At 44.9% G+C, this 15,792-nt stretch overlaps 6 protein-coding genes across 6 annotated transcripts; 5 read left to right on the plus strand and 1 right to left on the minus strand.

Annotated features, from left to right (window-relative positions):
- Positions 1-179: 179 nt before the first annotated feature.
- On the plus strand, positions 180-873 carry ARB_04710 (uncharacterized protein; the record flags this gene model as incomplete). Its single annotated transcript, XM_003016375.1, has 3 exons — positions 180-335; positions 386-517; positions 622-873. 3 exons carry the CDS (start codon positions 180-182, stop codon positions 871-873), a joined length of 540 nt encoding a protein of 179 aa, XP_003016421.1.
- Positions 874-1,687: 814 nt separating this feature from the next.
- ARB_04711 (uncharacterized protein) lies at positions 1,688-3,486 on the plus strand (the record flags this gene model as incomplete). Its single annotated transcript, XM_003016376.1, has 9 exons — positions 1,688-1,795; positions 1,859-2,042; positions 2,104-2,280; positions 2,453-2,560; positions 2,618-2,816; positions 2,876-2,997; positions 3,044-3,124; positions 3,159-3,203; positions 3,329-3,486. The coding sequence occupies 9 exons, from the start codon at positions 1,688-1,690 to the stop codon at positions 3,484-3,486; spliced, it is 1,182 nt and encodes a 393-aa protein (XP_003016422.1).
- Positions 3,487-3,604: 118 nt separating this feature from the next.
- Positions 3,605-4,593, minus strand: ARB_04712 (uncharacterized protein; the record flags this gene model as incomplete). The annotated part of the gene is made up of 6 exons (XM_003016377.1): positions 3,605-3,702; positions 3,763-3,781; positions 3,899-4,062; positions 4,139-4,256; positions 4,323-4,391; positions 4,570-4,593. The coding sequence occupies 6 exons, from the start codon at positions 4,591-4,593 to the stop codon at positions 3,605-3,607; spliced, it is 492 nt and encodes a 163-aa protein (XP_003016423.1).
- A 416-nt stretch (positions 4,594-5,009) lies between these two features.
- Positions 5,010-8,081, plus strand: ARB_04713 (uncharacterized protein; the record flags this gene model as incomplete). Its single annotated transcript, XM_003016378.1, has 3 exons — positions 5,010-5,112; positions 5,222-6,687; positions 6,762-8,081. 3 exons carry the CDS (start codon positions 5,010-5,012, stop codon positions 8,079-8,081), a joined length of 2,889 nt encoding a protein of 962 aa, XP_003016424.1.
- Positions 8,082-8,652: 571 nt separating this feature from the next.
- ARB_04714 (uncharacterized protein) lies at positions 8,653-9,231 on the plus strand (the record flags this gene model as incomplete). The annotated part of the gene is made up of 3 exons (XM_003016379.1): positions 8,653-8,832; positions 8,889-8,999; positions 9,076-9,231. The coding sequence occupies 3 exons, from the start codon at positions 8,653-8,655 to the stop codon at positions 9,229-9,231; spliced, it is 447 nt and encodes a 148-aa protein (XP_003016425.1).
- Positions 9,232-12,389: 3,158 nt separating this feature from the next.
- ARB_04715 (uncharacterized protein) lies at positions 12,390-14,259 on the plus strand (the record flags this gene model as incomplete). Its single annotated transcript, XM_003016380.1, has 2 exons — positions 12,390-12,541; positions 12,639-14,259. The coding sequence occupies 2 exons, from the start codon at positions 12,390-12,392 to the stop codon at positions 14,257-14,259; spliced, it is 1,773 nt and encodes a 590-aa protein (XP_003016426.1).
- Positions 14,260-15,792: the final 1,533 nt, after the last annotated feature.

The following is a 15,792-nucleotide window of genomic DNA, read 5'->3' on the forward strand; positions in this document are numbered from 1 at the left end:
AGCTCAGCTGACCCCTTCGCTTAGCTCGGTCGACCCAAACTCTAAATTTTTACGTAATATCTTATGTAATCACACAAAGGTGAGCTGACCTCGCTAAAAGGAAAAGAACAGTATAAATTCAATTTTACATTTACGTTTTTTAAAACATACACATCACGACTGGTTCACAACTAGTTACCATGGCGGATGATAGTGACTTGTTTGAATTTAACCCTGGAGGAGCTTTTATACAAAGCTCTAATGATGGTATTATTGAAGATATCTTCAATGCAAATGAGGATTTATTCCTACATGAAGACCATACCCTTGATATCGAACAGGAGGGGGAGCCCGAGGTATTTACTAGTCTATAACCAGTTGGCAACTGCTTGCTAACTACTTATAGGGGGGTGATGAGCTTGCTGAGCTTACTCCACTGACAACTTCTGATACAACTCCTCTGCTTACTAGGAAGATTGAATTTAGTTCTTATCTTCCTGAATATCCAGAGACACACGAAGATGGATTTACATATGTTGTAAATCGATGTGGAGAAACAGGAGATTTAAATTTTATGAATAAGGTATTAATATGACTAGTCCTGGAGTGCTTTATAACTAGTTACTGAGTAGTTTATTATAGATCCAATTCTCTTCTAGGCGCGCCATTCCAACGAAGACAATGAACAGCCCTTTTCTAAATACAATGGTATTTAGGCATAAGTACTCTTGTACTGGAGTAAAGATATGTGAATATCTTGCCTCTGAACTAGCAAACTACTCCTTTACATCCTTATCTGAAGCTGAACTTTATCAGTATCAGGAAATGTGGAAGCGTAATAAGACTACGCGAGGGGAGGCACAGGAGAATGCAATCAGGTACTATAAGAATTAGTTACCCACTACTCCTTGACTACTTACTAACTAGTCAATAACTAGTGTTTGGCAGGGGGTACAGAAGAGATTTGAAGCCAAAAAAGCATGTGCAGATCAAGATGCAAGCTGCTCACCGAAACTCAAGCTGTCGGGCTATGCAGTAAGTACTTTGAAACTACTTGGTAGCTAGTCTCTAACTAGTTAAAGAATTTAGCAGGGCGTCACCATCCTTATATTCAGTGCTCTCAGGCTGTTTCAGGGGCATTTGATAGACATTTCTATTACTCTATTTAAGGAATAAGTCCTTTAGATATTAATTATCTACATGAACTGGCGGAAATAGAAGTACTAGGAAATGATGAATGTCATGTTGTTGAACTAATATCTGCAAGAAGGGACTATTGTGGTAAGTTTATAACTAGTTAGGGACTACTTGCCTACTTGTTACTAACTAGTAATATTATAGGTCAACCTTATTTATAAGGCCCTGGTGCACTGTAGCGTGTACTCTGCGAGGTTGTTTTCTATATATTAGTACTAATAGAGGAGTATGATTGCGACTTTATACTCTTTATATCCTATGGAAAGTATAATTATCCTCTATCTCCACCTGCTAGAGCCCCAGAGGTTATTATGAGTGAGATTTTTGAGCTTGTACGACGAATGCAGAATCCGGATCTTACACTTGGTTAGTAACTACTTGATGACTAGTTGATAACCAGCTGCTAACTAGTTATAATATAGCTACATTCTTGAAATCAAAAGCCCTAAGTGACTTTTGCCTAACATATAATAAGCAAAGTATTACTCAAATTAATAAGAGCTTTACGAATATGGATCGCATTGCTGCTATTATAAAAAAGGCAAAATTGCTTAATTTCCCTGAGGGTCAAGACTTTAACGGTGTTCTATTTGAATGGAACCACCCTGAGGAAGGTCATGTAAGTTATAACTACTTCCTATGTACTCTCTGACTAGTTCCTAACTGGTATTTAACTACTTAGGAGTATATTCAAAATATATACCAGGATGAAGATGGTACTATCATGATTATCTGTTTTCTCGAGAAGCAAGCTCAGCTACTATTGGAATTTGATTCCTTTGAAATTGATATGTCTTATAAACGTATTAAATCAAAGCAATTTAATGAGGTAGTGTTTGCAAAGTTCCTCCAGGCACACAATAAAGGTGAGTATAGCTACTTATTAACCGGCTATGGAGTAGTTACTAACTAGTCGATAACTAATAGTATTTACTTTACTTCGTGTCTTTACTAATAAAGAATCTCCTCATGGGTATCAGTTGCTATTCGAAAGAGTATTTGCAACTATATCTAGGGTTCTTCAAAAGCCAGTTAACTTCTTCTACCTCCATAGACGAGGCTTTAAAGCTATTGTTATGGATATGGATGCAAAGCAAATGACAGGTATAGATTACGGAGTACTCCCTGACTACTTGGTAACCGCTTATAGAGTACTTAGGACTTGCACACTATCTACAAAGCCTCGATCCAGAAAGCCGAAGCCCTGAATTTCAACTACGAAATATTATTATCTTCTGTCGAATCCATTTTATGAGAGGAATTAAAAAATTACTAGCAGGATTTGACCCTATTACTGATAGCCATATTCTCGGCTCTGATATGGCTAGCCTTCTTGATGCACCATCAAGAAATAGGTATTTTGAAATCTGTGCTACTCTCCGAGGTAAGTTAATAACTACTTGCCTACTGGTTGACGAGTACTCCCTAACTAGTCCTATAGAAAGTAATAATCAGCAAGTCAGAGATTGGGCGTCCCACAAGGCTCAAACTATTATTGCTTCCGGATTGAATCGATTTTGTTCTCTTATTAATAATCGGGTCTTCGAACAGATAAGAACAAATACAAATGCTGCTGAGCAGAGCCATTCCAAATTATATTCAATGGGTACTCGCCAAACACTCCTAAGTGCAGTCAAAAGGTATTTAACTAGTCCCAAACTAACTGGGAATTAGTTACTAACTACTCTATTATCTATAGTTCTCAGGTTCTTGATCAACGAGATGTTGACCAATATAATGCAATGGATAATTTTGGTCTTCACCATAATTATAGAACTACATCAAAGAGCACAAGTGTACAAACGATGATACGAAGGAAACGTAAGTTTACTATAACTAGTTAGTAACTAGTTGCTAACTAGTATAGAAAATGAGGAAAAGAAGAAGAGACGTCATCTAGCAGTATCTATTGAAGATGATACTATATTATCTCAAGCTTCTTCCTCTGGTATACGCCGCGTTCGATCACGTTCTAATACTAGAGGAGACTCGAGAGCAAGGTCAAACTCAAGGCAGCCTAGGGATAGGTAAGAATATCTCTTAACTAGTTGCGAACTAGTCTGCAACTAATATATAAGTAGTCTGGAACCAATTCGCCCGCGTCAGTCAGCGACTCTTACAAGCTCTCCAACACGTTCTTTACATCAAACAGCTACACAAAATGCTCAGGCAACTATTCAGCAACAGCAGCTTGATTACCAGAGGCAACAAGCTGAGATACGAAAGCAGAATGCTGAAGCAGAGAAAATAGAGCTTGAAAATAAACGCCTTCTACTTGAGCTGACGAGGTTGGAGAGGGATGTCGACTAGTTACAAACTAGTTACCGACTAGTCCGTAACTAGTTGAACTACTCTGAAATTGAGACTATCAACTAGTCAGGAACCGGTAAAATTTTGAGATTAAAGGCTATCAACTAGTTAAAAACTACTATGCAACTACTTCTTCCTCATTATCCTCTGCCTCTTCAATCTCCTCAACATAAAACAAGTCGAAATAGTTACAGAACTGGGAGTCCGTGCAGCAAACTAAGTACTCCATAATTAGTTATCAACTACCTAACAACTAGTCAGTAACTAGTAACTTACCTTTTGCATTGTCACAATTCTGACATGGCAGACTATGACCCCAGCCCCGAACCATCTTCCTCATCTCAGTCACGTTATGCTGTCATTCCAATTAGTTCTTGACTGCTTCTCAACCAGTTAGGAAGTAGTCACATACCCTCTGTCCATCCTTCCTCATTGGCAAAGGGGGGAGACGTTTCTCTGGCAGGCGTTTCGAAGCACGTTTGCTGCCACCCTTCTTGGTGGACTTTGGAGTCCGAGGCCGCACTTCCTCTTCTTCCTCCTCAGCTTCTTCCTCAAATTCCAAGGACTTATAAAATTCTATTGTATAATTAGTCGCGAACTAGTTGACAAGCAGTTAAGGATTAGTTAAAGAAGAGTATTATGTGCAACATACGGATGGCCTCATTCAATTGTTTAAAGGAGGTAGCCCCCCCAGCAGTCTTCTTCAAGACTAAGTCATCATGCTGCTCTTTCAGATGCTTGCGTAAGTTATTGGTGCTGGAGTAAGGGGTCTGGGTAACTAGTTAGTAAGTAGTCGATGAGCAGTCGGAAAGTAGTAGGGGAGTAGTTATACGTACCTCGGCCGCGCAGTCTTCGACTCGACAAATTAGCTCCCCATGGTACAAGATTATGTTGCCTTCATCATCCTATTTCACAACTAGTTAGATACTAGTCGCAAAGCAGTCGACAACCAATCCACAGCTAGTTATATACCACTTCGTATGCAGGCAGTTTGGGTCGTTCGGTAAGGTAGCGCTTGTAGTATTTCTGAGACTAGTTAGTAACTAGTTCGCGACTGGTTAAGGATTGGTTGAGAAGACTCACGTTCTCACTGAAGTTCTTGGCCATTTTTGTTGAAATAAGGGGATAAGCAAACGAGAAAAAGCTATAAAAAGCAGTTAGAAAGTGATTGCAGAGTAGTTAGCAGCTATTTAAGCGATATTCTCACCTGCAGGCCAGGGGGGGGGGGGGAGCAAGGTGCTGTTTCAAAGTTGTTTTTTGTAACTTTGATCAGCTTGGTGTGGCTTCATTTAGCGAGGTCAGCTCACCTTTGTGTGATTACATAAGATATTACGTAAAAATTTAGAGTTTGGGTCGACCGAGCTAAGCGAAGGGGTCAGCTGAGCTGTAGCCTCCATTAAGACAGCCCTTATATTCCAGAAGGGGTTGATCCCACCACAATTCGGTGACAAGGACAATGTGAACCCCGTTGTGCTCAAGAACATCGAGAAACGCAACACAGGACTTACCTGGGAATCTACACCATGGGCAAGAGGAAACAAGAAGAGATATGCACTCGTCAACAGCTTCGGAGCCCATGGTGGCAATACCTCTGTTCTACTCGAGGAAGCACCCCCTCGACAGTTGGTAGGCATAGACAACCGCGATGCACACATCATCTGTCTATCTGCCAAGAGCAGATACTCCCTCCGTGCAAACGCTGAATCTCTACTTCAGTTCTTGAAGGGCCGTCTAGACACAGATCTGGGAGACCTCTCATACACGCTATTCGCCCGTCGCATGCACCACTCGATGAGAATTGCGGCCTGCGTGACATCAGTGCCGCACGCGATAAGCTGGTTGGAGTCGTCTCTCGAGGAAATAGGGGAGATTAAATCCATTTCATCAACTATCCCCCCTGTCGTGATGATGTTTACGGGTCAGGGAGCCTTTTACAAGTCAATTGGGACCCAACTCTATCGCGACATGCCATTCTATCGAACTGAAGTCCATCAACTGGATTGTCTCGTCCAGCGACTGGGATTCCCCTCTGTTGAGCCTTATCTATCTGGATCAAGCCAACATGAAGAGACCAACCCTTCAGCCATCATCACCCAACTCTCAATCCTAGTAACCGAAATTGCTCTCGGACGGCTTTGGAACTTGCTTGGCGTACACTCCAGCGCTGTCATCGGCCATAGCCTCGGTGAATACGCTGCATTTGTCATGGCCGGGGTTCTATCAACTGTGGACGCCATCTTCCTCGTGGGTATTCGAGCTTCACTCATAGAATCCAAGTGCAGCCCAAGTACCCATGTCATGCTCTCAGTACGAGCAAGCATCAAGACTATTGAGGAAACATGTTCTGGTATGGCTTACGAGCTTTCGTGCATAAACGGCCCGCAGGATGTAGTCATCAGTGGGCATATTGATCATATCGAGGGCATCAATAAGCGGCTACAACAGGAGAATATCAAGACTGTTGTACTTGATATTCCATATGCATTCCACACGTCGCAGATGGATCCCATTCTAGATGAGTTTGAAGAGAAGGCACGACATGTCACGTTCAAGCCCCCACAGCTCCCCGTCATTTCACCGCTGCTTGGTGAATGTGTTTTTGACGGTAAGACTATCGGCGCCCAGTATGTGCGTCGTGCATCGCGCGAGCCAGTCAAGTTCGTCGATGCCCTCGATGCCGCCAGAGACCTTGGAGTCGCTGATACCAATGCTGTGTGGCTTGAAGTAGGGCCTCATCCTATTTGCAATACTCTCGTTCGCAACTGGTCTCCAGGTACGGCCGTCTTTGCTTCTATCCGAAGGAAGGAGGATAACTGGACCACTATGGGGGCCACCATAGCTGCCTTATATCGACTAGGCGTGCGTATCTCTCCCAATGAGTGGTTCAAGCCGTTTGAAAAGACACACCAAATGCTTCTTCTACCTTCCTACCGATGGAATGAAAAAAACTATTGGATTCCGTATGTTGGCACTTGGACGCTAGACAAGGCGTATCCCAAGATACAGTCGCCTCAGGGTAAAGAAAGACCACTAAACTTGTCATCAACGTTTCAAACGTCATCCATCCAAAATATTCTCCTGGACAAGGTGTATACGGAGGAAGCCAAGGCTGAGGTCGAGACTCTTTCAGATCTGAAGCATCCTTCACTCTTCCCATCCGTTGAAGGACACAATATGAACGGGTTTGGCGTTGCAACTAGTGTAAGTGTATTTGTCCTTCGCTTGACCGTCAAACTTTCAAAAACTAACGACAGACGTATCTTGTATGAATTCAGTCCATTTGGGCCGACATGGCATTGACAGTTGGCGAATACATTTACAAGCGGCTTGTTCCTGACCACGACGGTGAGGTTGCCATGAACATTGTTGACATGGAGGTACTCCATGCCCAGGTCGTCTCAACAGACAAGTCAACACCACACCTCATTCGAGTCAGGGCGGAATGTCAGCTAGCCGACCCGACGACGACGACGGTGACTTGGCACCATGTTGAGGCTAACGACACAGGCGCAGATGCTCCGTTCGCAAGCTGTACCGTCCTCTATGAAGATCCTAAAACCTGGCAGCGGGAATGGAGTCACGTCACGCATCTTGTACAGTCACGTATCGATGAGCTGGACCGTCTTGCAGCAACCGGCGAAGGCGGGGCCAACCGTCTAAGTCGCAACATGGCGTACAAGCTGTTCCGCAATGTTGTTGACTACTCCGAGACCTACCGTGGTATGCAGTCTGTCGTGATGCAAGACTTTGAAGCTGTTGCCGATGTGTCGCTCGGCGATGCCTCCAGGATTACAAAGGGCGGCATCTGGCACTCGCCGCCACATTGCATCGACAGCATCTTTCACGTCGGTGGCTTAGTACTCAACGGCAGTGACGCCTCAAACACACGGGATTTCTTCTATGTCACCCCCGGATGGGGCAGTTGCCGGATGTTGCGACGGTTCCGGGCTGGCGACAAGTTCCGCAGCTACGTTCGCATGAGCCCTATGGCCAGTGAGTGTGGCGGTAAAGATGAGAACAACGCCTCGAAAAACATGTTTGCCGGCGATGTGTACGTTTTGCAGGATGGGGAGGTAGTGGCCATGTTGCGCACAATGAAGTTCCGCCGCGTACCACGGACCCTAATGGATCGTTTCTTCAGTCTGTCTGCAGGCACATCTGGAGCACCTACACATGCTGGCAAGACTATAACAACGACTGCAATGGTCAAGCCCGAATCGGCGGTTACTCAAGCCTCCAAGGGTGATTCTTCAGTTGCAAAGCCCTTTGCTTCCGGGGCTCAGCCTATGAAAGAGATAACAATCGCAGCACCAGCGGCGGAGGCGGCACCCGTGGTATCCAAGAGCAGCCCTAGCGATCCTGTCTCTGAAGGTATTGTTTGCTCCTGCATGAAACTCATCAGCCGTGAGACTGGTCTCACTACAGACCAGCTCCAGGACGACGCCACGTTTGTGGAGCTAGGGGTCGACTCGCTCATGTCGCTGGTGCTATCCGAGAAGCTACGCGACGAGTTATCGCTCGACATAAAGAGTTCCTTATTCCTAGAATGTTCTGATATTAAGGCCCTCAAGGAATGGCTGCTGGAGTACTACTGATATATACTGCAGTTGACGAAAGCGCTAGGGTCAGCTTGGGTGTAATTTTAGTCGAGTCATATACAAATGGATGTGGTTCGAAATCACGCATTTTTCTACAACCGGGCCAAGACTATCTGCCTCCCTGCTGAAGCGAAGGCAGGGTCCGCCAGCTCAATGAATATAACACTCAACAAATATATTTACTACTAGTCTACTTGGAGTAGCTACTTTTTTACTGATACGCAAATATTTTTTAAATTTAATGATTAGCTTATCTTCTAATAGATTTTTTAGTATTTTAAGTAAACTTTACATAATCTATTTATGTTATATTCTTTACTGCTAGACATGAGGATGGACAATACTCAACCTATATATAAATAGGTAGGTGTGGATTAGTCCATGTATGTTGCACTGAATCTAGTCGTGGTTTTAGTTGATTAACTATCTTTTACGAGAGTGCCTAGAGGGCGGGCGCTAAATACATAGCCATCAACCGAACGTCCAACAGGGATTAATTGATGCCTGCGGGTTGATAGCATCAAAAACGACGTCGTGTTCTAATTATTTATGCATACTTCTCCCTGCTATGCTCTCAAAAGCACAGCGGATAAGCCTGTTCATTGCTTTAGTTGCTCTCTGCGCTATCACTCTGTTTCTCGCCCATTTGACCTCTTCGCCCGTATCCCATCTAGCCGCCAGCATGTCAGTCACACATGTCGTCCTCTTCCAGTTCAAAAAGGAGGTCTCACCAGAGGCCGTACGCAATGTTAGTGGTAAACCCTGGATACCAGTTTAATGGATGGGTGCTAACTTACATTGTAGCTTTCCACTCGTATGCTAGGTTTAAAAGACAAATGTCTTCATCCGCTTACCCAGAAGCCTTATATCCTTTCATCTTCTGGCGGGGTTGATATGTCGATCGAAGGTATCCAGGTAAGATGAAATTATAACTAGTATTCTGTATCTGGTACTTCTAATATGCCTGTTTTTCTAACCTTTTTACATGAAGAATGGCATGACACATGCCTTTGTGGTCAATTTTGCAAGCAAGGAGGACCGAGACTATTATGTCCAGAAGGACCCCATGCACCAGGACTTTGTGAAGAGTGCCGGCGAAGTTCTCGAGAAAGCACAGGTTGTAGACTTTATCAATGGAGAATTGTAAAGTGCAGTGCAGTGCAGTACTTAACATGGCCATGACCAGAAGAGATTACAGTGTTTAATGACAGCTCTTTAAAAGCCACGTATTACTTCCTTGGAAAATATAGCCAGTTAACTGACGGCAGATAATATAGTAAGTAGAGACTCCATGATTTGGTAGTTAATGTAAATTCAATTTGGTTATATACAAGACGTATATATCGGGAGTAAAATCATTCGGATGGTGTGTTGTCAGTCGTGTAAATAACCTGGGCCATTTGACACAGGGTACGCATAAAATGAATGGAATTCAATGTTAAAGACAACCGCTGTGTCTGTGCTGTTGAAGGACGTTATATATTTTTGAACAATGTTGAATATAGAGAAAAAGAAGACAAGACTTAGGTTTGAGTTTTGGTTTGATACTTGCAATAGATGAAAGGACCCTAAGGAAGAATGGGTTGAAATCTGCTGCTCAAAAGAACCCAACATGTTGAATTGTTGAATGAAACAGCTTAGAACGTCGTAGTCTGTATAAAAAGGTAACAGGAATGAAAGGGGCCAACGTATATTTAAGAAATAATCAGCGTGTCTGACGTATAAAATCGTCACCAGTGAGAGAGTGAATGGCCTCAGCGGTAGAGTTGGCCAAAATGTTGTCCGAATGTTCAAGACTAGTTACCGTAATCTTCGTTGTCAAGACACCGTCTCCAAGCTCGGTGGAAAAGTCTTAGAGATTCCTGGCTGACATGTCCGATAGGCTTGACCTTAATGTTATGATCCACAGTGAAAACCTTTCCGAAGTTGAGGCAAGATGATTCCTGGAGTTTATCTTCCGGGGTAAAGGGGTTTATCATGATAGGGGGTATTCCAGCTTCTCGTCCTGGGGCGTAATAAGCGGGCTCACTTCCTCTCATGTATACTACTGAGTGAGTGTTCAGGTCAATACCTGGCTTCAAAAGGCCCCTTCCTCCATAAGTATAGATAGCCCTTTTATACAGAATTAGCTCGTTGTTTTGATACTTCGTTGGAGATAGCCGACAATAATTACTTACAGACACCACGAACAGCCTTGCTGGTTATTGACAACAACCATTCTACGAATGTTTGCATGAACCTCTTGACCATACCCAGCCGAATAGAAGTAAGGACTGCCGCGACCATGCGGTACAGAAGTATCACCGGCAGGCTCTGCCCAGTATACCGAAATAACCTATACATAATAGTTGAAAACTTAGCACATTACAGGTTTGCTGACAGTCTGAAGTTAGTTCCCATACCCTACCGATGGAGTAGAATTGCGTTGACTGGACCTTATAATCTTTTGGTTGTTCAGCTTTTATGGACATATATCGCCGATGTGACGTCTACTTACCCCTATTGAACCTTATAACATCTTGGTGGGTGCTGTTCCAGGGCCCTGATGTGTCACTCCAAAGTTAGATACGGTACTATCATACAACCATAGAGTTACCATACCACTGTATGCCCTCTGGAGGCCATAGGGGCTGTATCCGTCCGATTGATAACTAAGGTGCGAAGGAACTGGGGCAGCATTGCTGGTCACCGGGTGAAGTGATCAGCTCGAAGTAAGCTTTTGGTTCAACAAGGAGATATTTATAGTATCTCAAACATAATTGGAAAATGAATTATTGTATAATAAAAGAAACGAGTAACCTACCTTGAAATCAGTTCATAGTTGTTACCTTGATAGGTAGGATTTGAGAATCTCCTATTTGTGTCACTGGGGCTTTGCCATGTCCCGTGGTCATATTGTGACGGAGTTGGTGAAGGGTATGAAAGACTCGTCTGCGTTGAGTGAGCCCATGCGGTTGGTCTCTGCCTCTGGCTTGAATGTTGGTAGGGGGGAACCCCTGAAGAGTCCCCATGATACCCGCTGTCTATGCTGAGGCGGACAGTACTCGAATTTTCCGGTATATCCCTATATTTTTAGTTGACGCAATCAGTAATTCTGAGGACGAAAGATCGTATACCACGCGGACGATATTCATCTATTCAGCAATAGTATCAACAGTGACACTTTGATAAAAAGATCTTTAGATGCATAATAATCTCGTTGGCGGAGCAGAGACTTACTCCTCGTAGTTAGAAGGGGAGTTGACCAAGCCGTCCTGTGACAGAGGCCCGGTTCCACGATAGGACTGTGCTACCCAGAAGGTCAGCGATGACTAGAATCCCTGGATAACTCGGCTCACAATAGTAAGGCTCTTCTCTGCCCGGATACTCAGCCGGAGGGCGCAACTGATTTGGGCGTTGCGGCATTGCATCCGCCCTAAGTGCCGATGACACCCAGGTCAGCTCAGCACAGGGTAACTAGGTTAATTAGATACTCTATAGATAGTTAGTGGAAAATAATATAGCCAGCCTGGTAAGCGCGGATGATGCCTCAAGGCGTCGAAATCTTAGGATATAGGCCAGGCTTTATATGCATATCTATTAACATTATGCAGCTACTGAAGCTTCCAGTCCAGCAACCCCCCAGAGCCGCATCTGACAAAAGGGTGCGGACAGCCCATAGGATGCGTATATGCGTTTCAAACCGTCGCATGGCTGGCAAGTCGTGGCACGCTGAGGTGTGAGTATTGACGGAGGGACATGGATACAACGGATCTCCCGATATCTCCACGGTCATCGAGAGGCTGAAAAGGGCCTTGGCTGGCAGCATACGAGGACTCCTCTGCACGGGAAGACCAGGGGGGTATAGGATATCGTTCGCATGGAGGAGAAAACAAGAGAAGCCCATCTCGTCCGCGGTCCTCTCCTCCAGGCTTGACCTCGCAACAACGCTCAGGTGATTCGATTTCTTACAGCACCGGATCCTTGCTGACGCCGGGATGGCTAGACATCTTCCATGCACGAAGCTTGCACGTTCAACAGAGTGTTTCCTCTGGCTGCTTCCCCGTATTGGCTGCGCTGGGGTTGAGCCCGAATATCAACATGGGTATTTTATCGCTCTGGTGTATCGTGGCTGTCTTTACGGTACCGTCTGCCCTTTGGTACACACGCATACGAAAGCCCTGGTAATGTAATTTTTGCGGGAGTATGAAAATCTATTGATTGCACGGATGGCTGCGTATCTTGTCCTCCATTCATTCCCGGGGGGTGGTTCTACCGTCCTGCAATGTGGCCAGTATCTGCGCTGATTCTGAGGCCGTCGTTGTGATGCGATCAACCTTCCATGTCGAAGAGCAGCAACAGTCACTCCAAAAGGCCGGTGAAGCTGAGATCGAGTATGGTGCAACGGGGCTCCAGCAGCCATGGCATCAAAGCAGTCTTCAGTCCTTACGACACATATTGGCGAAGAGCTTGAAAAGGTGAGCATTTCTCCCTCTGGCGGTGGAGAAAAGGACCAACAGCGTGTTTCTGGTTGAGTTGACGGCGGCCGTTGAAGGAGGTAGATCAGCTCATCAGCGAGTTCGTCCCCAGCTTCGATTCTTACTATGACTTCACCTCCCTATCCAGTTTAAACACCAAGGATACAGATGTTGGCGACCTGCCGGACATGCTATATGAGCGAGGTAGCTCAGGCAGCGAGCATTGTGTGCCGGAGATCCAGATGCTGTCCCTGAGCTCGCCTCCGGCTACCGTGTCTTTCCCCGAGATGAAAGCGAAGCTCACGCCGGGCACGTCTCAAGCTCCCGATCAATCGTCAATAGCCAGCTCAGACTGGGAAATACTGAAATTGGAGCTTCAACAGCTAGTCAGAGATCATGGCAAGGTTGCTAAACATCGTTTCTCTACCAGGCAAAAGCGTGCAAAACTTCGGCAGAAGAGGACTGCATCAACGGACCTGGGCATCAGTCTAATGAGAGAATTGAATGCCCATTTCGTAAGAGAAGGTGTTTCTTCGCCACTCCTTGCCTTGTTTGAGCAGTATAAGAGTTCATGGGACGAATACTTGGCCATGGAACGCGAGTATAACGACGATGAAGACGGGCTTGATGACAGAGAATTCCATCTCGAGGAAACACAGGAGAAGATAAAAATTGCTGTTGAGCAGTATGGTACAGATAGGGGGGCCATAGCCAAGCTCAGTCATAAGGACGAGCAGGTCGATTTTGGACCAAATATAACATACGAAGGCGGAGTGTACCATCCCTTGATGGTTGAATACCTTTCTCGCCGTGGCACACTTGACCTCGTCAATGAAAGATTATGGGAACTTCGGCTGGAGCACAAAGAGGCATTCAACGACTACCAGATGGGAAGGGGGCTGACCGCCGAGCCGAAAGAGTATTTTATTGACTTACTCACCAACTTCCGGAGGTACGAAGACGAGATCCTTCGGGAGAAAGAGGCCTTAGAACGGGAGACGGAACAGCTCAAGGCCCAATGTGACCAACTGGGACTCTCTGAAGAACCGTCTCCCATTACACCAGAGGATGATTATGCTGCAATCACTCTATCAAATCAACTGCAGTCCCTGCCAGCACATAAGCACTTACTCTGGGAAAAAGATACCCCCCAATTTTTCGAATCTGCCCTGGCCCAGGAACCCCTCGACACTGGTGAGTTTATCAACAAATGGATTTTCCACCAGCTCTGCCAATCTTCTATTCAAGTTCTCCACCTGAAGGAGAGTTTCATATCGGAAAATATGAAGGTTGATAGTGAAGAAGAGCTCCTCGATCTCGCACTACGGTATTGGAAAGTTGATGCAGCTAACAAACCAGTCCGCCGGCCCATGTCAGAAATCTATTATGATACCTTCAATGCCAACATGATGCCCATCGATGTTAAGGCTAACAATATTCAACTAGAAGTCCCCAAGGTCCCTGATCCAAGTCCCATACGCAGCTTTGTGGCTGAATCTATCCACGAAAGCCAGAAAAAGGCTCCCAAAATTGATGATACCCCTACAAATAAGCACTTAAATACTCGTCCTGGCCTATATTCCAGCAAAACGGAGTGTGATACGCATTTCGGTAACAAGCCCCAACTTAACTTCGGCCGAGGACAAGCTTCTTCAGCAATATTTCATTACGATCTGCCGCCTCAATACCGCACTGAGCAAGGGAGCGGGAGCGGCTGATCCCCGTCCTACCGTGACATCATCCTATTGGTTTCTTGTTTTCTCTTTTCTCTTTTCTCAATCTCTTCTCCTTTAGATACCTTTTCTTTTTCTTTCTTTCTTTCTTTCTTTCTTCCTTTCTTTTTATTGCGGGAGGAAGCTGCACTGGAACACTGCTGACAAGGCATACACACACCATCGCATCGTTTATCATTTGATATTATAGACACTGTTTCATACACCCTTTTGGTTATTCCATTTGTCGCTAATATTTCTGTTCTTCTTCTCATTATTATTGTTATTGGCATCTTTGGCGATATTATTATTCCTATGTCTTCAATACAATTCTACAATTCTTTTTTCCTGCCTGGGGCACCAGACACGAGAAGCCTTTCTCCCTATCTTCTAGCCTAGCGGAGAGTTCGAATCTCTCGGCAAACGTCCTATCCCTACGGGGTACCAGCCTCCACCATTGCCTTTCGGCGCCTAACATGAAGCGACAGGCCAAGTTCTAGTGCTTCAAGGTAAATAGTTCATTCGCTTTGGAGGGTACACGTCACGCCATATGTTAGTTATCATAAGTGGCTTAAATGAAACAGTAGCAAAAATGGCCTGTTGCGTCCTGGCCTCGCCATGGAATGCATCCTACCGAGCACTACCTTGGATGCTGCAAGGTGATTGCTCAGATGACAAGATCCAAGAAAACGGCACAGTAAATCTTACTTGATACAGGAAAAACACGCCGTATTACTAGAACAGAACAATGTATTCCACGTACCGGAACCGAAACATAGAAATATATCACTCGTGATTCCACCTCTAGGCGCTGAACTTCCTTGTTTTCCCATAGGTTCAAGCGGTTAACTAACGGATATATATATTGAGTGTACGTAAGTGAAACTACCACCGTAACAGGGTAGCCTTACCCATCTCCAGTAAGAAGATTTGTGTCTGTCGGAAGTACTGCTCTCCCTTGTATCAGTTGTGTTGGTCTATACTTCGTAGTGTGTTCAACGCTTCTCTGATAAAAGTGTCTTGCGACCCACTTCGGTCCCGAAGTACGTGCAGCAACATGCATGGATTTGACCAGGCTGATTATTATATCAGACTTAGTAACTGTTCCGGCGTATTACTCCGATAGTTATAGAAGGCTCCTTGTGGAGCGTTAGAGAGAGAACTTGGGAGATTCGACCCGAGCTTCTCTCAGAGTGTTTTCTCAGCCTCGTAGCTTAGCTACCGAGGAAAATAAAGCGGGCAGCCTTTAAGCCTGCGCCTCTGCCGGAATGAGAACACATTTAAATTCCTGAGCCCTATATCCATCCATGTATTATATTTGTGCCTCAGGCATATATATCTATGAAAACAGTCGAATGCCAATCTCATTGATTTAAGCTCGCGGTCCACAATAAGCTTAAGCGGAAGCGGTGGGGCGATTTCGTAGCGTTCCCGCCTGCTGGGCCCAGGAAGGTCAAAGGACGGGTAGAATTATTGGAAAAAGGTAGATTTAGCTAACTACTACATAATGAGGACATGGATTCGTTCACTTGGCCCGTA

This window comes from Trichophyton benhamiae, assembly GCF_000151125.1.
Source record: "Trichophyton benhamiae CBS 112371 chromosome Unknown contig01989.5, whole genome shotgun sequence".
Classification (NCBI taxonomy): Eukaryota; Fungi; Ascomycota; class Eurotiomycetes; order Onygenales; family Arthrodermataceae; genus Trichophyton; species Trichophyton benhamiae.